The 23,270-nt window shown below is 36.4% G+C and overlaps 1 protein-coding gene across 5 annotated transcripts in view; it reads right to left on the minus strand.

Moving 5' to 3' along the window:
• The window catches only part of SYT14 (synaptotagmin 14), a 260,496-nt gene that overhangs the window by 232,186 nt on the left and 5,040 nt on the right, over positions 1-23,270 (minus strand). For 4 of the 5 annotated variants that reach the window (XM_067032262.1, XM_067032244.1, XM_059041019.2 and 1 more), the window contains exon 2: positions 16,981-17,028. In XM_067032262.1, coding sequence (XP_066888363.1) covers positions 16,981-17,028 — 48 coding nt within the window. Of the gene's footprint in view, positions 1-16,471; positions 16,554-16,980; positions 17,029-23,270 lie in introns of those variants that run through there. The other variant, XM_067032258.1, reaches the window with a different exon arrangement.

Consider the following 23,270-nt stretch of genomic DNA (forward strand, 5'->3'; position numbering starts at 1 on the left):
AGAGAATACTGAAACCTCAAAATAACTGTTAATAAAAAGACAAAACTTAACAAATCATAGGGCACAATCTCTCACATTCCTACCCCTGCTCCAATCCCACTGAAAGGCTTTGTCATGAGCAAAGAAAAAGAAAAACTGCTGAGAAGAGAGAAGGGAGAAGACAACAAGGGGGCCAAAGGCGGACCTACAGTCAGAAAAATAAGCCCACCTTAAATCTGAAAATATAAAAAATAAATAAATAATTGAGTAGATTAGAGCACAGGGAAGGAACCTCAAAGTATCAATACATGGGAGCCGACAAGGCAAGCATGATTTAAACCGGTGGTCTGGTGGTCTTTGTAACTCAATTTCTGGAGCAGAAAAAGACAAGAAGGGAGAAGGCCCTTTGGCAACTGGGTTGAGATGAGGAAAAGCAGCAAAATGGGATAGAGTCCAGCAAAGACAAAAGAATCACAAAATCAGAGGATTCAGAACCCCTTCTCTGCCAAAACAAAATACAACAAAAGACCCTTATTCTATCCATTTCAATCTCCTCTTCCACTTAGCCTGAAATTCTCTCACTGAAGTCACACCTTTAAAGCACACAACTACATCTAGAGGGAATTTACCCAGATGATTACCCTTAACATAAACAGAACACATAAGACTTGGAAAAAGTAGACATGTTAGAGTGGATTCATTGATAAGTGGGAGAATGTAGCTCACTGTACTTCTTGGGCTCACTGGTTCATTAACATTTCCCAGTCTGTTTTGAGGTTAGATGTAGCCATGACTGAATTATTGACAAGGGATATGAATCTGAGGGAATGTGCACTGCTTCCAGGCCTAGTCCATAATCATCTCCTAGGCATAATCCTCCTTTCCCCTTCCCTCTCCCACAATCCCTGCTTGATGCAGATGAATGCAGCAACCTCCAAAACTACACAGTGAAGGTGCCAGAGCCGCAAGACAGAAGACTGAATCCCCGAATCACTCACTGCTCAAGAATGCGATGTATCTATGTGATACACCTGATTTAGACAAGTGAGAAATAAACCTTTATCCTATTCAAGTCATTACTTGTTTGGGTTTGCTTCACACAGCAGCTAACAATACCTTAAATAATACAATATGCTGACTAATTACTTCCTAAGGAAGCAGAAAAACATTAACTAATGACATAAGATAGAGACGAGATATATGTCAACATGGAGGGAAGAGTGGTGGCAGAAGTAAAATGTTAATGACAGAGAAATCAGCAAGAATTCTGAACTCTGGTTAATGAGGAGTTGAGGTGGGTACCTGAAAAGTGTACAGTAAAAAGAGAGGGGTATTTTAGTGGAAAGGTGAAGCTGTACAAAAAAGGAAATATAACTGTTGTGTAATACGCCTTTACTGCAAACATTATTGATCATAAAAATGTAAATTCTGAAAACTAAAACTGAAATACAACTATACAGAGGAAATGGGATGTGGACAACTGCATGAAAAGGATGAAATAATATTATTTTCATAGTGATTAAAATTATTGAATTTATTATTATTTACTTTTACTGATTGGTTTTACTCAATAAATGTACTCACATTCACTTAACATGTATTAACTAGTTTAATCCTCACAACAACACACAAGGAAGACAATACTGTTATCCCGTTTCATAGATGAGGACAGTGAGATACATAAGGTTACCCACCTAAGGTCAGTTAAGAAGTGGCATAAAGACAGTATTAGAACCCATGAGTCTTGATTCTAGAACCATATACCTAACCAATATGCTAATCCACCAGAACTAACTTTTTACCTACAAGAGCAGGAAAATAGGGCTTCCCTGGTGGCGCAGTGGTTGAGAATCCGCCTGCCGATGCAGGAGACACGGGTTCGTGCCCTGGTCCGGGAAGATCCCACATGCCGCGGAGCAACTAAGCCCGTGAGCCATGGCCGCTGAGCCTGTGCGTCCGGAGCCTGTGCTCCGCAACGGGAGAGGCCACAACAGTGAGAGGCCCGCATACCGCAAAAAAAAAAAAAAAAAAAAAAAAAAAAAAAGAGCAGGAAAATAACAGATGCCTAAATATTTTCAAAAGCAAGAAATAGAGACACTTTATTCAGAATATGAAGGGAAGCTGGAAAAAAGACAGCTTAAAAGTAGGTTAAGAGCTAGGCTGGGAGTAGGTTGGGTGGAAAGAGTAGGTTGGGCGGAAAGGATGGAAGGGCTAAGAGAATGCTCTTATTAACAATGTAAGAAGCATTACTTTGATTTAAAGTCAGAGCTTTAACTTTTAAAGAAAAGAGATAATTAAGACAAATGTTACATACATCATAATTTTGCTTGAATTCAGACTTGCTGCAGCTTCCCTTTAAAAAGTGGATCTAACACAAACTAACACCACAAGTTCCTTTGTAACAGAACACTTTAAGGTGAAATTCAACTATACCATTTCTATTCACTTAGTATACAAACTATGGCTTGTTACCTTGTCCACTCTCTGTCAAAATCCCAACCCCTAGAAGAACCACTAAATTAAAACTGACTGAGAACATTTATTCCTACATGATGCTTTTAGTTGAGAAAATCAAACAATTATCCCTGGCAGAATGCAAGACAACCATTAAGTGTGTGTTTTAAAATTAATTCCAAAGATAACAAATACATTAAGATAATAAACCATTCATGTTCAACAACTACAACATAAACATCTTTTTAATGTTTACATGCAAATCTATATTCACATTAATCCTGTATTGGGTCTTCTCTTTTCTACCTAAACTCACTTCCTGGGTGATCTCAACTAGCCTCACTGCTTTAAATACCACGTACCCCAAAATTACCTCCCACTCTGACCTTTCTCCTGATTTCCAGATATCCAACTAACTGCCTTCCTGGTATCTATGATAAACAGGCACCTCGGAGCTAACGTGTCCAAGACAGAGCTCCTGATCTCTGTGCACTGTAACCCCTGCCCCACCAGCTCCTCCCTCAGTCTTTCCCATTTCACTTAATAGCACCACCGTTCAGAAGTCAGGCCAAAACCTCTCAGTCTTCCGACCTTATCCTTCCGCCCCCACCCATATTAATCTTTCAAGTTTTGTCAATTCTACCTGTAAAACACATTCTAAATCTAAGCATTTCTCAACTTCTCCACAACTAACATCATAACCCAAGCCCCATCATTTCTTACCTAGACTATTTCAATAGCTTCCTAACTGGTCTCCTTATTTCCACATTTAACCCCCTACAGATCATGTATTACCAACAAATCACATCACTCCCCTGCCTAAAACCCTCTTTTAGCACCCTGTTGTGTTTCAAACTAAGCACAAACCCCTTACTATGGCCTATAAGTCCATACAGGATCTGGATACCATCTATCTCTCCTATCTTACCTTGTGAGACTTTCCACACTCACTCACTCACTACTTTTCCAGCCATACTTCTTTCAACATCTTAGACATGCCAAGCCTTGTTTCCACCTCAGAGCACTTGCATTCCCTGTTCTCTAACTATGACCCTCCCTGATCTTCACACTCCAGCTCCTTCTCATCATGTAGATATCAGCTTAAATGGTATCTCCTCAAAGAGTCCTGTCCACACACACACACAAACACACACTTCTCTCTCTCTCTCTCTCTCTCTCTCACTCACTCACCATTGTGTTCTTTAGTCTTAATAGCATTTATGGTTAGCTAGAATAATCCTATTTGTTTATTGTCTGTTTCCCATCAGCCCCAAGAATATAAGCTACAGGAGAGTGGGTAAGTTCTCTTATTCACCACAATATCCCCAGTACCTAGAACAGGACCTGGCACTTAACCACTTGCTGAACAAATTAAATATACAAGAATACATAGACACACAAGAGGAAGGTAACACAAGAAATTCAATTCCCAACCTGCACAACCAGCAGGCATTCTATAGGCTTTGGGTTTCCATCAACTACACAAGGAGAAAGCTGACATGTGGACCTCTAAAACTGGATCCCTGCCTGCCACTGCTACCTCTTTCATGGCACTGCAACCCATAAACCCACACCATCTCTTCCACAAAGAGTAAAATGCTACTGGAGGATAGAAGACATAATAAAATAGCCATAGAAGCCAACTCAAAAAGGAAAAAGAAAAAAAGAAAGGAAGAAAAGCCAGCCCTTGTCTGCAACTCTAGGATCTTAGACTCAGGGGTTGGTGAGACAGAGACAGAGAGATTACAGTGCCACACAACCGGTAGGACCATATTACTAATATGGCCTTTCCCTTCAGATTTTAGACTCTTTTATTCACCCTAAGTCAAGAAAGGGATGAGAACACCCAGGGGGGCTTGGGTCTCCTCTACACATGGAGGAAAAAATAGGGACAATGCCAAGCAACTTACAGTAAAACTATAGTACAGATGCAGTTTTTCTTTAGTGTCCTCTATTTAGATTGCCCTTGGCATCTAAGACCTACCCATTCTGGACAACGTCCTAGACTGTCCCACTTCTGCTTTTCACCCATCTACCCAACCCCTTCTCCACAATGTCCTGGGTATCATGCCTTCAGGTCCATAATTTCCCACTTTCCACAATTAAAGTGAAATATATGATAAACTATGGTAATATGTTTACATTCAAATGCTAGAGGACCAAGGAATAACTCCATCTTCTCTACCCACATAATACATTTTTAAATGAATTTCTAAAGATCAGATAGACTCTAATTATAGCAAATGTCAGGAGATGAGAGACCATGGGACACTGAGAGGAAAAACATTTCAGGTGAAGCAGGTTCTTCCAGTGTCCTTTAAATCATACCATGCAAATATTTATATACTTTATAGACAGAGGTTAAAGAGATACTCAACCTCTCTTATAGGAGAAATGAAAATCTGAATGACGCAGAACTACGATTTTTTTACTTACGAGATTAACTAAAAAATCCACAAGTTTAAGATACACTCTGTTGACAGAGCTGTGAATTCATATATTTCTGGTGGGAATGCAAAATGGTACAATGTATAAGGACAAGAATTTTGCAATTTCTATACAATCGTGTAAGAATTACTCTTTGACTCAGCAATTGCATTTTTAAGATAAATCTACTTAAAAACAGGCCACTAATAACAAATGTACAACAGTATTCATTGTGACATTATGCCAACAGCAAAAATATTAAAACAAAGCAATTTCCATTGGTAGGAAATTAGTTAAATAAATTATGGTATGTTCACATAATAGAGTACAATGCAGCCAGGAAGAGGACTAAGAGAGATCTCTACCTACTAATTTGAATTCAACTCTATGATGTAAAGTTAGGTTTTTTTACAAAAGATATAAAACAATATACATATATTTCACCTTTTGTAGAAAAAAATATACATTTCTTATATTTACCATATATATGTATCACATATTTTTCTATATTATTTATAGACAATTAAATCTGGAATGTGGGACACTCTAAAATCTACTAGGGTGGTCTCTTAAAAAGTATACATAGGGCTTCCCTGGTGGCGCAGTGGTTGAGAGTCCGCCTGCCAATGCAGGGGACATGGGTTCGTGCCCCGGTCTGGGAAGATCCCACATGCTGCGGAGCAGCTGGGCCCCGTGAGCCATGGCCTCTGAGCCAGCGCATCCGGAGCCTGTGCTCCGCAACAGGAGAGGCCACAACAGTGAGAGGTCCATGTACCGAAAAAAAAAAAAAAAAAAGTATACATAGCTGCAGCAAACATAGAAAATGAATATAACTGCTGAATTTAGGTGAGGAGTCTATATGAGTTCACTATTTTATTACCTTTTCTGTATGTTTGAAATTTTTCATGATTAAAAAAAGAAAAATGTAACTTGAGATATATTAATACCCCTTAATGGCTTCCCATTTCATTTACAGTAATGTCAAAATACTTTCATGACCTACAAGACCCTATACAACCTAGACCTCTATTTATTACTTGTCTGGCTTTATCTATTCCTTTCTCTGTTACTCTGCTCCAGCCACACACTGGCCTTCTTTCTGTCCTTCAGGCAAGCCAAGCACACTCCTGCCTCAGGGTCTTTACACTTGTTCCTTTTGCCTGGAATGCTCTTCCCTCAGATATTGGCATGGCTTACTTCTTTCACTCTAATCATTCTCAATCTTCTCAATAAGGCCTTCTGTGAACACCCTAAATTCCTGAAGAGATAAGCCGCAAGCCCTATTCCCTTTCCATGATTTATCTTTCTCCATATCACTTATCACTGCCTAATATAATGTACACATTACTTAATTATCAGTCTCCTTCCCCTAGAAAATAAGCTCCATGAGGGCAGCCATTTCTATGTTCTCTACTCCCAGCACCTTTAACAGCACCTGGCACACATACATTAGTAAAATTTAAAAATATATCAGAAGTCATTATGTAGTTTGAACTCTAACTTTCATTGCCCATATGCAGTGCAAACAGCATCTCCCATTTTATGGCTTGTTTTTTTTTTTTTTTTTTCGTCTGCTTACAGTATCTCTTGTGGTACAAAAGTTTTAAATTTAAAAATGGTACAGGGCTTCCCTGGTGGCGCAGTGGTTGAGAGTCCGCCTGCCGATGCAGGGGACATGGGTTCGTGCCCCAGTCCGGGAAGATCCCACGTGCTGCGGAGCGGCTGGGCCCATGAGCCATGGCCGCTGAGCCTGCGCGTCCGGAGCCTGTGCTCCGCAACGGGAGGTGCCACAACAGTGAGAGGCCCGCATACCGCAAAAAATAAAAATAAAAAAAAATAAAAATGTACAATTTATCAATCTTTTCCTTCTGGGTTCTGCTTTCTGTCACTCAAGAACTTGTTTTCCACACTGAAATCATATTGTATACCAAATATTCTCCTAAAAGTTTTAAAGTTAATCCAAATAGAACTTTAGTTTAAAGCATGAGGTATAGACCAACTTTTTTTTTCCCCATATGGATAACCATTTGTCCCAGCATCATTTAATAAGTATCCAACCTTACACCACTGAATTGTGATGTCACCTTTTACATAAATTTCCATGTAAATGAGTATCTCTTTCTGTTCTCTCTATCGTGTCTGATTAGACTATTTGTCTGTATCTGGGCCAATTCCATACTATCTTAATTACAGTAACTTTACAACCAGCTCTGGGTATCAGCAGGACAAATCCCTGAAGCAGAGACGGCTAACTGCCTCCAATATCCATTCTCTCTCTCCTCCTTTTAGTTACGGAATCAACCTCTGGATTTTGCTTGTTCTGCTCTGGCAGAACTATTCTAAGCTTCCCTTGAAGCTAGATATGACCACATGACTAAGTTCTGGCCACTTACATGTGAGTAAAAATTATGTGTTTGCAACTCCTGAATCACATCCTAAAAAAGAGCTACTTTCTCCCTTTCCCTTTCTGGGGATTGGAATGTAGACACAGTAACTTCAAACGTCCCAAGGAAGACAACATCTAAAAGACATCAAAGCAAGATAGAAGGAACTCATCAAGTATAATCACCTAATTCCATCCTGCCTATCAGCTTGGACTTTTACATGAGACAGAAGTAAACCTTTCTTGTTTAGCCACTTGGTCTCTGAGAAGCAACCAAATAAGTATGTTATTAATACATATCCACCACACACCCATGTTCCTTACTTGAAAGCTAACTTAGTTCTTCTTGACTATTTGCTCTATCATATACATTTAAGAATTAACTTATCCACTCCCGGAAAATTCCTGATGGGATTTAGATTAGAACTGCACTGACTTCATAGATTAATTTGGGGAGCACTGCCAATTTAAACATACTGCATATTTTTACCAATAAAAATTATTTATCTCTTCATTTACATTTCTTCTTTTAAGTCTATATATAAACCTTTTTAGTTTTCTGCATAAAAGCCATACACAACTTTTGTTTATTTTGTTCCTGGGTATTTACAGATTTCATAGTACTCTAAAAGAGATCCTTTATTGAATTTTCTAATTGTTTGTTGCCTATTATACAGGAATGTAACTGATTTTTATATAATGATCTTGTATTGATCAATTTACTGAACTCTTATTCTATTAATTTGATTACAGAGTCTTCTGGATTTCCGATATTGATGATCAACATCACCTATGAATACTATTAGCATTATCCCTTCCTTATTAATCTTATACTTTCTGTTTCTTCATCATGGCTTACCATATTGGCTAAGATCTCCAGCATGATGCTGAAGAGCAACATTCATGCTTCTAATGCTTCATCGTTAATATTTAGTTTATTATTTATTTTTGACAGATAGCCTTCATCAGGTTAAAGAAGTTTCTTTCTATTCCTAGTTTAAGAGCTTTTATTATAAGTGAGTAATAAATTTTATCAAGTGCTTTTTCTGCTTCTATTGAGGTGCTTACATGGTAAACTGTATCAGTAGATTCCCATGCAACATTTTGAGATGAACCAACTTGTCATACATCTGTATGTTTTCTTCCTCAAAACATTGCTGGGTTTGGTTTGCTAATTCTTATATTCATATTTCTAAGTAAGATTAGCATATATTTCCCTCTTTCACACTGTACTAGTCTGAATGAGTATTGAGGTTATATTCTAGTCTCATGAAGTAATTTGGGGTAATGTTCCATTTTTCTTAGTCTCTGAAACAGTTTTAATAAGACTGGGTTCCTTTTTTCTTTGAAGGCTGGAAAGTAGTTGCCAGAAAAAATCATTAGTGATTAATTCATCTTCTCTATGAGTTTAAATTATATTTTTCATTAAAATTGTCCATTTCATCTATGACTTCAGTTTTGCTATCAAAAAGTCATTAACGGGCTTCCCTGGTGGCGCAGTGGTTGAGAGTCCGCCTGCCGATGCAGGGGACGCGGGTTCGTGCCCCGGTCCGGGAAGATCCCACATGCCTCGGAGCGGCTGGGCCCGTGAGCCATGGCCGCTGAGCCTGCGCGTCCGGAGCCTATGCTCCGCAACGGGAGAGGCCACAACAGTGAGAGACCCGCGTACCACAAAAAAAAAAAAAAAAGTCATTAACACTTTTAGGATTTTTGAAAGCTCACTTGTAACTGCAATTATATCCCCTCTTTCAAGCCTAATATTATTTACATGTTGCTTCTGTCTGATTGTCTTAATTATCAATGCTGGAGATATTTCTATTTCATAAGTCTTTTCAAATTACTAGATTTTGCATACCAATGTTTTCTTAGGTCAGTCTCCCAAATAAAAACAAAAATAAACAAATGGGACCTAATCAAACTTACAAGCTTTTGCACAGCAAAGGAAACCATTAAAAAAAAAAAAGAAAAGACAACCTACAGAATGGGAGGAAATATTTGCAAATGATGTGACAGACAGGGGCTTAATCTCCAAGATATACAAACAGCTCATACAACTCAACAACAAAAAAGCAAATAATCCAATCAAAAAATGGGCAGAAGACATTTAACATACATTTCTCCAAAGACATACAGATGGCCAGTAGGCACATGAAAAGATGCTCAACATTGTTAATTATTACAGAAATGCATATCAAAACCACAGTGAGGTACCAACTCACACCTGTCAAAATGGCTAGCATCAAAAATCTACAAATAATAAATAGTGGAGAGGGTACAGAGTAAAGGGAACCAACCCTCCTATACTGCTGGTGGGAATGTAAATTGGTACAGCCACTATGGAAAACAGTAAGGAGGTTCCTCAGAAAACTAAAGATAGAATTACCATATGATCCAGCAATCCCATTCCTGGGCACATATCTGGACAAAACTATAATTCAAAAAGATACATGCACCCTTATGTTCATAGCAGCACTATTCCCAATAGCCAAAACATGGAAACAACCTAACTGTCCATTGACAAATGAATGGATAAAGAAGATGTGGTACAATGAAATACTACTCAGCCATAAAAAAGAATGAAATAATGCCATTTGCAGCAACATGGATGCAATCAGAGATTATCACACTAAAAGTGAAGTCAGTCAGAAAGAGAAAGACAAATACCATATGATATGACTTATATGTGGAATCCAAAATATGGCACAAATGAACCTATCTACAAAACAAAAACAGATTCATAGACATAGAGAACAGGCTTGTGGTTGCCAAGGGGGTGGGGGGAAGGGAGAGGAATGGACTGGGAGTTTGGGGTTGGTAGATGCAAACTATTACATTTAGAATGGATAAACAACAAGGTCCTAATGTATACCACAGGGAACTATATTCAGTATCCTGTGATAAACCATAATGGAAAAGAATATTCAAAAAAAGAATTTAAAAGTAAACAAATAAATTTATATTAAAAGCTAAAAAAAAAGAAAGTACTAGCATTTTGGCTCTCTTGATCCTCTTACTGAAACTGTTTCTGTTTCATTAATTTTCTTTTACCCTTAGTATTTCCTTCTTTCAACTTACTCTGCACTTACGAGATAGCTCTAACTTCTTACACTGAATACTGATCTCATAAGTTTTCATTCTCTTCTAACTTAGGCATATAAGGTTTTTGCTTTTCTTAAAAATGGCCCAAAATTCTTTGGCACTACTCCCATTAAGAAGTAGGGCCTATGTCTCCTCCCTTTGAATGTTGGCAGGCTTGTAAATACTTATGCCAATGTGGCAGAAGTGGTACCATGTGCGTACTTCTAAGATTAGATCATAAAAAAGTGATACAACATTTACCTTATCTGTTAGGTCTATGACCACCATGTGAGAAGCCACTAAATATATCTACAGCTCTCACTTTCAGTTCCTGCTATTTTTTAATAACAACTTTGAGATAAAGTTCACATACCATAAATTATATCCTTTTAAAGAGTATAGTTCAGTGGTTTTTAGTATATTCATAGAGCTGTGCAACCATTACTACTGTCTAATTTCAGAACATTTTCATCACTCCAAAAAGAAACTCTGTACCCATCAGTAATCACTCCATTCCCTCTTTCCCCCAGCCCCTTGCAAACACTAATCTACTTTCTGTTTCTTTGGATTTGCCTATTCTAGACACGTCATATAAACTGAATCATACAATATGTGATTCATATAAATAGAATCATACATATTTTATGTCTATCTTCTTTTACTTATAATGTTTTCAAGGTTTATCCATGCTGTAGCATAATCAATATCTCATTCCTTTTTAGTGCTGAATAATATTCCATTGTATGGATATACCACATTTGTTTATCCATTCATCAGTTCATGGACATTTAGCCTGCTTCTACTGTTTGATTCTTATGAATAATGACCCTACGACTATTACTATACAGGTTTTTGTGTAAACATGTTCTCAATTCTCTTGGGTATGTACCTAGAAATAAAATTTCTGGATTATCTGGTAACTCTATTTTTAACTTTTTGAGGAAGTACCAAACTGTTTTCCAAAGTGGCTGCACCATTTTACAATCCCACCAATGTAATGTATGTAATGTAATGTATGAGGTTCCATAACCTCATAATAATTATTATAATAAATTAATAATAATACTATTTTATTTAATGATTATTAATAATAATTCATCAACATTTATTATTGTCTTTTTGGTTTTAGCCATCCTACTGGGGGTGAAATGGCATCTCAGTGTGGTTTTTATTTGCATTTCCCTAATGACCTTCTACACTGTTAAACCCTGAGGGTTCCCTAACTTTCCTGTGGGTTCAAAAACACATTTAAAGGTATGTTTGCTATATTTTCTCTAGGAGTTTCAGGTGTTTTACAGCAGAAATTTTTATATTATCAAGTTCAAAATATCGCTGAAAAAAAAGAAATCCCTGTTTCTTTGACCAGTCATTACATTTAGAATTTTGCTTGCATAAAGAAAGTATTCAATAAATACCTTGTAACTAATTAGTAGGCATCAGACTAAATTATTCAGGATCAATTCAGCCAAATCCACTCCAATCATTCATTCATTAACTCCAATAACATTTATTCTGCATCTATCATATGTCCTATGCTCTTTCAGGCACTGGGGATAGAGCAGTGAACAAGTCTGTCAACACTAATGCCCTCTTAGAGCTTTTATCTTAATGGAGGAGACATACAGCTCCTCCCCCCAAAGATAATAACTATTTAGGTGATAACTGCCAATTAAAATAGATGTTATTAAATAAGGAGGGTGATATCATTGAGATTAAGAATAAAAAAGGATGAGGGGGCGACTTAAGACTTATGTCAGTAGGGAATGTGTGATTGCAAAGGAAAGAACTAGAGGAATCAGTCATTCAAAGAGCTGGTGGGGGAGAACATTAGATGGATCAACAGAGGCAGAGTTCAAAGTGATATGCCTTGAAATGGAGGAAGGGACCACAAGCCAAGGAAGGCAGATGATGGCCCCAAGATGATGGAAAGGTTGAGGAAACAGATTCTCCCCTCAAGCCTCCAGAAGAAAAGTCTGCCCTCAGCCCAGTGGAACTGACTTTGGACTTTCACTTCCAGAACTATAAGAGAATAAATTTGTGTTGTTTTAGCCACCAGAAGTTGTGGCAAATTATTACAGCAATAATAATTTATTATATATATTATTATAATATATATTAAGCTATATAAATTATTACAGCAATAATAATTTATATGCTAAAGGAAACGAACACAGATTTTGGTACCTGAAAGTGGGGTTCCACTAAAACAAATACCTAACGATGAGGAAGTTAGGTATTTGTTATGATTAAGTAATTGGAATTAAGTAATGGGAAGAAGTTTGAAGAATTTTGAGGGGCACAACTGAAAAAGCCTAAATTGCCTTGAACAGACTTTTAGTAGAAATATGGATGTTAATGACCCTGGTAGTGAGGACTCAGAAGAAAATGAGGAGCATGGTACAGAAAATTCGTATCGTATTAGATCTAGAATACCTAAATAGTCATAAACAGACCACTGGTAGAAATATAAATGGTAAAGGTGCTACTGGTGAGAGCGCAGAAGGAAATAAAGAACATAAGAACATGTTATTGGAAACTGGAGGAAAGAAGGTGCTTTTTACAGAAAGCTTAGCTAAATCGTGTCCCACAATGATATGGAAAGTAGAACTTGTAAAGAACAAACTTGGATATTTAGCTGAGGAGATTTCCAAGCAAAGTGCTGAAGGTGCAGCCTGGGTTTCTTCATTCTGCTTATGGTTAAATTTGAGAGGTATGAGATAAAGTGAGGGAAGAACTGTTAAGCAAAAAGGAACCAGGACTTGATGATTTGGAACATCCTCAGCCTAACCAGATTGTAAATTATGCTAAAATCAGGGATTCAATGTTAAGAAAGTGTGCTCTGGAGACAAAGCCAAAGTGTGGCTAGACAACCTTTTGCCAGTGCCTCAAAATGAACAAAAGGTCACAACGTTCAGTGACACAGAGGGCTCTCTGAAGAGATTAGACATGTGACTCATGGATCTTCTCAGCCATCCCAGCAAAAGCCAGAAACAGAGATGGAATCATCCAGGAAAGACATGTGGAGGGGCGTCTTGTCTTACGGAAGGAACCCCCATAACGAACAGAGAAGACTCACAAGAATCTTTCCTGGGACCGTTATACCAGCAGAACACCACCACCTCAGACTGAAAGGGACAAGAGCGGACAAAATGAAAGAAGACAAACAGACCAAAATTCTACAGACAGGAAACAGGCTGATAAAAATACTCAGGTGCAGAAATACACTACCTTTCCTGAAAAAGGAAGGATGACTCCAAGGGTAGAGTCGTAAATGCTGAGAGTGGAGCCTCAGACCTCAGGGCCAAGAGCAATAGAGTATTATTTCCAGGCCTTGAAACAGAATATATTTTTCCCAATTGGATTTCAAAACTGCTTGGTACCAGTGACTCCTCTCTTCTCTCCATTTTACCACCTTTGGGGTGGAAAGGTCTGTGACTGTTATCCTGTTCCATCATTGTATTTGAAGTGCAGGTAACATATTTGCTAGTTTCACATGTCTAGAGATGGAAAGGAATTCTGAACCAGGATGCATCATATCCAGTGTCTCACCCATACCTGATGTAAATGATTTAGATGATGTGACTTCTGAGTTGATGAAATTTAGATGATATTTTGATGATTTACAGATGAGACTTCTGAGTTGATGTTATAATGTGAGGCTTTGTAGATCAGGGTAAGGCACTTTGATTTTATTCTAGGTATAGCAGGAATCCACAGAAGAATTCCAATCAGCAAAGTGATATGACCTGATTTCATTGTAAACATTTAAAAGGATCATTGATATGTACTGAAAGGAGATAAGAGTGTTAAGTAAGGGAACCTGTTAGAAAACCATTACAGTAGTGTAAGCAGGAGAAGATAAGGACACAGACTACGATGATAACAGCAGGAAGGAAAAAAGAGGATAGATTCAAAATATATTTTGAAGGTAGAATTGACAAAACTTGCTATTAATAATAAATTAAATGCAGAAGATAAAAGAAAGAGAGAAATATGGATGATTCTTAAGTTGGGACTTGAGCAACTGGATAGTCTGTTCTATTTATTAGCTGAGATGGAGAAGAGTGAGGAAGGTATAGATTCACGTGAGAAAATCGAGATTTGCATTTTAGACACTCCAAGTTTTTATTCTAACAGACATCCAGATAGAAATATCAAGTAAATAGTTTGATATAAGAGCAGGAAGCTCAAGGAAAGCTCAGAGCCAGATTTATAAATTTGTATGGCATTTAAAACAACAGAACCAAATAAAATTAAACAGAAAGAACAGATGGAAAAATGAAGCAAGCCCAGGACCCAACTCTGGTATGTTCCAACAGTTACAGGTCTGACACAGGAGAGAAGCCAGCAAAGGAGACAGAACAGCCAAACAGGTAAAAACAAGTTGAACATAATGTTAGAGATGTCATCTTACCAGAACCATTGATACTAATTATAATTATTCCACTTGATATAACCTTCATAGGCTCTACTCTATGAAAGTCCAGTTTAAAATGCAAAAGCTTTAGGGACTTCCCTGGTGGTCCAGTGATTAAGACTCCGTGCTTCCACTGCAGAGGCGCAGGTTCGATACCTAGTTGAGGAACTAAGATTCGACATGTCACGCAGTGCAGCCAAAAAAAAAAACTTTTTTTCTAATTTGTTTTTTTAATTAAAATGCAAAAGCTTTAGCTCTGAGCATTTATTTTTAAAATATTCAAACACTCAGGGAACTTCCACTAGAAGAGGACACTGAATGCTGAGGCGATACGCATAGATTCAGAGACTTTTCCATTGCATAGCTGCACTGTGATGATTTTTTAAAGTTTAATCACAGATTTTAAATTATTTAGGAAATTGGAAGAAGTGAAAAAGCTAGACTAATACAGAGAAATCTGGGCAAGGCATGGTCTGAGAACCACCTGGATAGGAATGGAGATAGCAATAAAGAACAGCAAGAAGAGCCATAATAAAAAGGTGTGTGTTCAGATCATCATCTATCACTACTTACACTATTTTCTCCACTGTAGCTTTCTGTTCCCCTTGTAGCCACGAAAAGCCTTCTACACATTTTATTTTCCTCCCCTCTAGCTACCTCTACTCTTGTCTTGATTCTCTCTTCATCTGTCCACAGTTTTATAGTTTTTCATTTCAGCTGATTTGTACAGTGCCTTTTCTTGTCCAAGTAAGTTCTGTGTTTTAAAAAGTTTTCCTGGGGTCTTCCCTGGTGGCGCAGTGGTTGAGAGTCCGCCTGCCGATGCGGGCAACGCGGGTTCGTGCCCCGGTCCGGGAAGATCCCACATGCCGTGGAGCGGCTGGGCCTGTGAGCCATGGCCGCTGAGACTGCGCGTCCGGAGCCTGTGCTCCGTGACGGGAGAGGCCATAGAAGTGGGAGGTCCGCGTACCACCAAAAAAAAAAAAAAAAAAAAAAAAAAAAAATTTCCTGGGACAAGGTAGTAACTATAAAATTATTTAAAACATTTTGCTCAAATCTGGATTAATATGTTATAGTTGAAGACTAAAAATGTTTACATAGAGGAAGAAAACAACATATAATTTGTCCTCTCTCTCCCCCATCTCCACAATCCTAAATTTGAGATTTCAGGGAACTGACTTCAATTTTCTCTTTTGTGGTACCAGACATATAGATAGATTACACTTTAATACAGGAAGGAGACGATTTTTAAATGAACAGCAATCAAAGGCAGTGACACATAGATAAACTAGCATGATTATGCCAAATTCACCTAAAAAAGACCTAAAAACCGTTTACTCAACTCTAAAGAAGCTGAGGCTTTTCAGACCTGTTGAAGACTTCCTAAAAGTATGCTGACATTCCCTGGTATGTCAATCATACCCACGTACCACATATACTGACATTGTCTCAAACCTCCTTAGGGTGAAATGTTAGGGCACGGAGTGCTGTTAGTTGGCCAGACTCAGGAGGGCCAACTCAGTTTTCAAGAAAGATGTAAGAAAAGGAAAGTCCCCCAAGTTTAAAAAGAGAAAAGAGAAGTACATTTATGAAGATTTCTTCCCCTGACCTCCCCTTTCTTCACACCCCTTCACAGGGGTGACTGCTTAGGAGTGTGGGGACACCCAAGGTTTTCCTGATTCTTCCAAATCTAGAGAATACCTGATTCCTTGCCTCCCACCTAATAACTGAATTACCTTTCCTGGGGCCACCTTGTTCAACCACCCAGTTGTCAGGTGGCTCCTTCTAAGGAAGCATAGACAGTTGTTGGTGTCAAAAGATGTTGTGGTCTTTGGACATGTTCCCGATTTGAATTTCAACCAACTCCTCACATCTCTCTGATGGGGCACAGTAATAGAACAGAAGTCAATGGGAGATCAGCATGCACTCAGATTCCAGATTCTGAAAGGGAACAAAAATCAAACCCTCCATTCTTTGCCTCTTCACCACATCTGACAACCAATATGCTAGAAACCAGGCTTTATCAGCCCATGAAAACTAAATATAAAGTAACAACTCTCAGTAACCACATAATAAGCAGTATGTACTTGATGAATGGTTAAGTCTACAATACAAATAACAAATGTTAACATTGATTAAATTTTATACTCTGTAAGTCCAAATTATCTGCCATTGTACTAAAATGTATCATACACTGTGAAGTGTTCATTTTGTATTTAAATATCCATGCAGAGCACTGACTCACCTTTTCTAATACAGATAAGTTCATGTACTCCACAGGTTCTTTCTCCACCTGTTAAGAAAATTTTTGTTAGAAATTAAAACCAGATCATAACCTGAGTTTGACTGTTACAAAGAACTGTTTTAAATTAGCTTCTAGAAATGGGCTCATAAAAACATTTCCTAATTCTTCTCTTTAAACTTACCTATACAAATATGATAAATCTGATACACAGAATCTTCCTGAACCCATAAATTAAGGTCTTATAAAGTCTTGGAATAAGGAAGCTCCACTCCAGTATGTTATTTTAAATGGCAAGCTTCTCAAGAGCAGAAATCATAGCACCATTTCCTAAGGACCTCTTTACATCATCTAGAAGGAAACAATGCAAGGAAGACCCACTTTTGTATCTGAGCCTTAATATATACAGGTAAGTTATTATGGAAGGGTCAACTCCTTAAAGGCACTATTTATATTTTATCACATATACTCATATTGTGATCTTTCCCCATTCTTCAAAGACCTACCCACTCTTATAAATCTATAATAAGACAAATTTTATAAGTACTATGATGATAAAACTAACAAATTTAACCAAAAAATACTTTATCTTAATCATTATCAAAAATTACATTAGTTATCATTAGAGTAATATTACTTGTTACCATAAAAATAGGTATTTCCTTCACTCTGAAACATAGTGCCACTACCTGAAATGAATGTAAGCTGAATAAAATTCTGTAGTGTTCTATATATGTATAACCCTATAATTATGCTGAAAATTATGTTTAAACTTTGCATAATAAAAATATTAAATAACTTCATCATCTTACCTCATTATAGAAGCTTATTATGAACAGTTACTTTATAAGAAACAGAAATATCTTACAGCAATAACATGAGAAATAAAAACCATGATATCCACTAAAAAAAAAGTAGGTCATCCAGGAAGCAAGCTAAAAAACTAGAAAACAGTATTTCTATCACTAAAGTAGGTTAGAGCTACATTCTAACTTGGCTGTAACAATGCCGTTGCTTCTTTATTATCAACAATACAGACTAATCACTGTTATCAGGAAGACAGACTTAGCAAGAAACATGTAATATAAAGTTATGATTATAAAAGAATTATTATTCAGCAAACCTCAGTATAAATACAGTGAAACCTTATCAACTGGAATATTACCAATGAGTAATCACTCATCGGTTGCTGAAGGGGTAGAATGAACTATACCTATATACCACCTTATCTTAAAAAATGAGAAACTAGTCAAATGGCAGGAAGGGGAATATTTACCAAATTATAAGAAGAAACTACTTTCAAGAAATTTAGAAGAACCACATAATAACATAACTATAGGGCTTCCCTGGTGGCACAGTGGTTGAGAGTCCGCCTGCCGATGCAGGGGACACGGGTTCGTGCCCCGGTCCGGGAAGATCCCACATGCCGCGGAGCGGCTGGGCCCGTGAGCCATGGCCGCTGAGCCTGCGCGTCCGGAGCCTGTGCTCCGCAACGGGAGAGGCCACAGCAGTGAGGCCCGCGTACCGAAAAAAAAAAATAAATAACATAACTATAATGTGTATTGACACCATCACTGATGTTTTCATAGGCTACTTAGAAACAGTTCTTATATAGTCATTAAGACCTATTCTCCAGATGGTAACACTTTTAACTTAGTTTGAGTTATGTACTTAATTCATGTAACAAGCCTGCACTTTTTAAAGCCTGTAATTGAAACTAGACTTCCTGCATATGTAATATAAATTTGTTAGGTTTTACTATACACACCTAATCTTCATTATAACTGCATCATTTTCACAAGGCTTAGTATTAACAATAACAAAAACTACTGTGTCTAAACTTTTCTCAAAACTGCAAATGACAATGAAAGCTAACTCCCACTTTTAAAAGTATTCAATTTATCTATATCAAATGAAAGAATTTTGTAAATAAAAAGTTAAGTCAAATAATTACTATATTTTAAATTTATAGTCAATTGACAATTACATTTGCCAAAGTATGCACAAAAATCACATAATTAGGAAAAGCAACTAATATTGAGCTCTACTCTTCTCGATATTTGTTCTGAAAATTCTAACCAACAAGTGAGATTTCACTGATGTACATGTCTAACTCAAGAGCAACCACTCTTATTACTAAAATAAAAAGGAATATTAAAGATAGGTAAATGTCAGACAATAAAGTAAAATTTGGGAGGGGAAAACTTACTTTTAAATGTACAAAAGAAGAAACACAAAAAGTTAAATAAACTTTATTACATTATCAAACAGTAAAATCAATATTCTTTTTATCCTCAACCCTTCCTAAGATGAGAAAGAGAGAGTAAGGAAAAAAATATGCATTGCATAGGTTAAATGTGTATTTTTAAGGTACATGTTTGGGAATCAAAAGGCTTAAAAACACTTCTTCAATCTGAGATACAATGAACTATGTACAAATTTTATGCCTTTTTCAAAACTTTCTAAAAGTAATCTGAAAAGTTTACAAGAGAAATGTCAGATTTGTAAGCAAAAGGCAAGTCACAGTAGGCATATCTTGACTTAGATATGGTGGTAATCTGAAAGTGGTTTACTGATTTTAAGAGTATAATGCACAAGGGGAATGATTATTGACTTTTTAAACTTCAGCTTTTTGAGGTATAACCAACATAAAAATTTTAAGATATGTAAAGTGTATATCATGGTGATAATCAAGTATGTATATCTAATACATAGGGGAATAATTATTTTTTATTTATTTTTACTGAGATAAACTGCCATACAACACTGTTTAAGGTGTACAATGTGTTGATCTGATACTATCACATACTGCCTAAGACTTTTGTGTAAGCTAATACCTCTATTGTGTCACATGATTATCTTCTTTTTTGCGGTAGGAACAATTAAGATCTAGTCTCTTAGCAACTTTGAAGTTTATACACATTATTGCATTATGCTGTGCATTAGATCTCCAAGACTTATTTATCAACTGGTTGTGAGTTGCCCTTATACATCTCCCCATTTCCCCACCCTCCAGTCCCTGGTAGCCACCCTTTTATTCTGTTTTTATTTTATGAATTCAGCTTTTTCAGAATCTACACATAAGTGTTATCATATATTTGTCTTTCTCTGACTTGGCATAATGCCCATAAGGTCCATTCATTTTGTCACAAATGGAAGGATTTCCTTCTTACCCATAGCTAAATAACATTCCATTGTATGTATACATATACATGTGTGTGCATGTGTATCTCAAATCTTTATCCCTTCATCTGTTGACAGACACTTAGGTTGTTTCCAATCTTGGCTATTGTGAATAATGCTACAATAAACATGGCAGTGCATACATTTCTTTGATATACTGTTTTCATTTCCTTTGGATGTTTACCCAGGAGTGGGACTGCTGGATCATATAGTAGTTCTATTCGTAATTTTCTGAGGAAACACCATATTGTTTTCTGTAATGGCTGAACCAACTTGAAGGAACGATTATTTATGTAATCAATTAGTCAATCTCTTTAGAAAAAGATGAGTTGTCCACTAAAATGAATAGTCAAAATGAACTCATATAAATATAATTTTTCACATACCAAATTTACTTCAAAGACATAATAATAAAGACTTAGAAATCATATTAAAATGACTGAATATAAAATGACTAAAATTCAGAAATAAATTTGTCTAGTTCATTATAGATAAACAAACCAAGGCACTAAAGGTTAAGTAACGTTGCCCAGTCACTAGTTAACTGTCACTATTTAATTGTCAGAATAAAGTAATCGGAATACTAAGTTTAATAGAGTGAAAAAGTAAACATTGATATTTCTTCATTTTTACAAAAATTATTATATTGTTTTCTAATTCTTTAAGGTAATTTAAAGTGAATTTCTCAAAACTATTTTTGGAGATAATACTAGCATTGTCTTGAAATAATCATCTCAGCAACATGGAAATGAGAAACAGACAGAAATTGACAAGCTTAGCCAAAGTTACCATCTTTTCCCTCAGGCAAACCTATGTAGGAGCATAATATAAACAAATCCTCTACAATTGGAATAAGTCAGGGTACAAGAGGAAATAGATGTGTATGAGTTCACACACGTGTGCTGTGAATGTGTGCCTGTGTATGTTTGTATATGAATGTGCACATACTTAAAAGTGTGCCTGGGAACCAGCAATTTGCTTTAGAGGGGAAGGGATAGATATTATAAAGTATGTATGTACTTTTCACATGTCTACAGAAGGAAAATATGTAGTGATGTTATATTCACATCAAAATACGCCCAGGTATACAAAAACGAAATTAAACCCAAACATTTGGTTCCTTTAAAATGAAACCTTTTTAAAACTGACTTTATTTTTTCTGCCTCGTTTACTTTGACCATTAGCCTAAATCACTATATTTTACAGCTCCTATTCTTCTATTAATTTCTTCTAAGTCAAACACTGCAAGACTACTTTAGAAATATCTTAAATTCCATCTCATCTAAAGATTTCTCTCCAAAAAACATGCATTAAAGTAGCCACAGCCTTTTAATTAATGTCTAGCTCACATTAATAAATTGTTATAGCTAATTCTTCAGCAGATACCTATACTTCCATAATAGGCATAAAACTTTAAGTATTTCCTATTAATGTTGCCAACTCCTCCCAACCAACTTAACCCATTTAGACTATAGTCCCTAATCTCTAGACACTTTTTAGTTTGTCCCTACTTAAGTCATTCAAGGAATAACACCAATTTTAGTCCCCAGTGTTGTCCCAGTGTTGTTGAAAGATCACGGTTTGCACAGCATAGTAAATACAGTTTCTCTTTTGAGCCATACAAGTTCCTATAAATTTATTCAATAACTTTTCTAACAGGTATATAAGTTTAACCTTATAAAGTAAATTTACTGTTCACAAACGTAATCCATTTTTCCCACTTTTGACCACTCAATTCAGGTTTTTTGTTAATTATGTTTTTGACTCTTAGAAGCTCATTATTACCATAAAACCTTGAAGAGGTATATGCTCACAAGAAGGTAGTCTACTTAATTTAATCTTCTATTTAACTGAGAATACCTTTTTTCCACTACTGCACCAGATCATTTTTTTAAAGCTACTAATATTCATTACTGCATCAGTAAGCTCAGAATACTGAACATAATTTAATATTTCATTAAAATCCTCTATCTTTTGATGACTCAATATCAATTCTAATAACAGCCCTAAAATGTGAAAACAGGAAACTGTACTGAATACACATATGGATCCTAAAAGTTTGTTTTTAAATAAATTCCTAATAACAGCTTGCTGTGTTGTCACTATTTCTTCCTCCTAAAAAATGAAAAATCAAGGATTCCAATTTGTTAGGTTTCAATTAAAATTTTACTACATATACATATAAAATACGTGAATATTCATTTTACTCAAAAACTTGGAATGTTTTTATTTACAGTAGTTTGATCAGCCTTATGTTACCTCTATATGCATGTTCACATTAAGTATTAACAAGTGAGGATCTGGGGAGGGTGGAGGTAAGAATGAATGTCAGCTGAATGGAAATCAAATCCATGAAGACAATCTACTCTACTACTACACACACGCTATGGACAAACATTATAGTCATTTTAAAGAAAGCAACAATGCCAACAGTATTACTCAACAAATTGTATAAATAAGCCAATACTTGATTCTCTCTGCTTTCCACATTGGCATACACTGTTGCATTCTAATACTACTTAAAATATCAAAAAGTGAAATGCTTCTTAATACAAATATTTCTCTAGTGTTCCTTACTTTTTTCTAGTTTTGTTTAATGAGTTAGAAAAGGAACCTAAACTGTAAATTACTCAAAAGTACTGTGAACAAATTTACCTAATATACAAACATGTCTTAAATCTCTGTGAAATATTAGAAATTTTATTCCTGCCAAAAGCCAAAGGATCTCTTCTAGGAACATCACTGCTTAAACTGAACTCTAAATCTTCCAAATATAAACTGTTCAATAAATTGCCTTAGTCAGCCACAGACTGACAGGTAGGACTTTCTAATTATATTACCCCCTGTATACACTGTAATGATATAGCTTTAACAATAGAATGGAAAGAAGGAAAGGAGTGTGATGTTCTCCGTCAAGACTATTAATACAACATGTTTGTATTGCTTTTTTTAAATTGGTCCTTTATTTTATTTATTTATTTATTTATTTATTTTTGGCTGCGGCAGCATGCAGGATCTTCGTTCCCCGACCAAGGATTGAACCCACGTCCCCTGCAGTGGAAGCACAGAGTTTTAACCACTGGACTGCCAGGGAAATCCTGTATTGGGTT

The sequence above is a fragment of the Kogia breviceps genome, chromosome 1 (genome assembly GCF_026419965.1).
Source record: "Kogia breviceps isolate mKogBre1 chromosome 1, mKogBre1 haplotype 1, whole genome shotgun sequence".
Taxonomy (NCBI): domain Eukaryota; kingdom Metazoa; phylum Chordata; class Mammalia; order Artiodactyla; family Physeteridae; genus Kogia; species Kogia breviceps.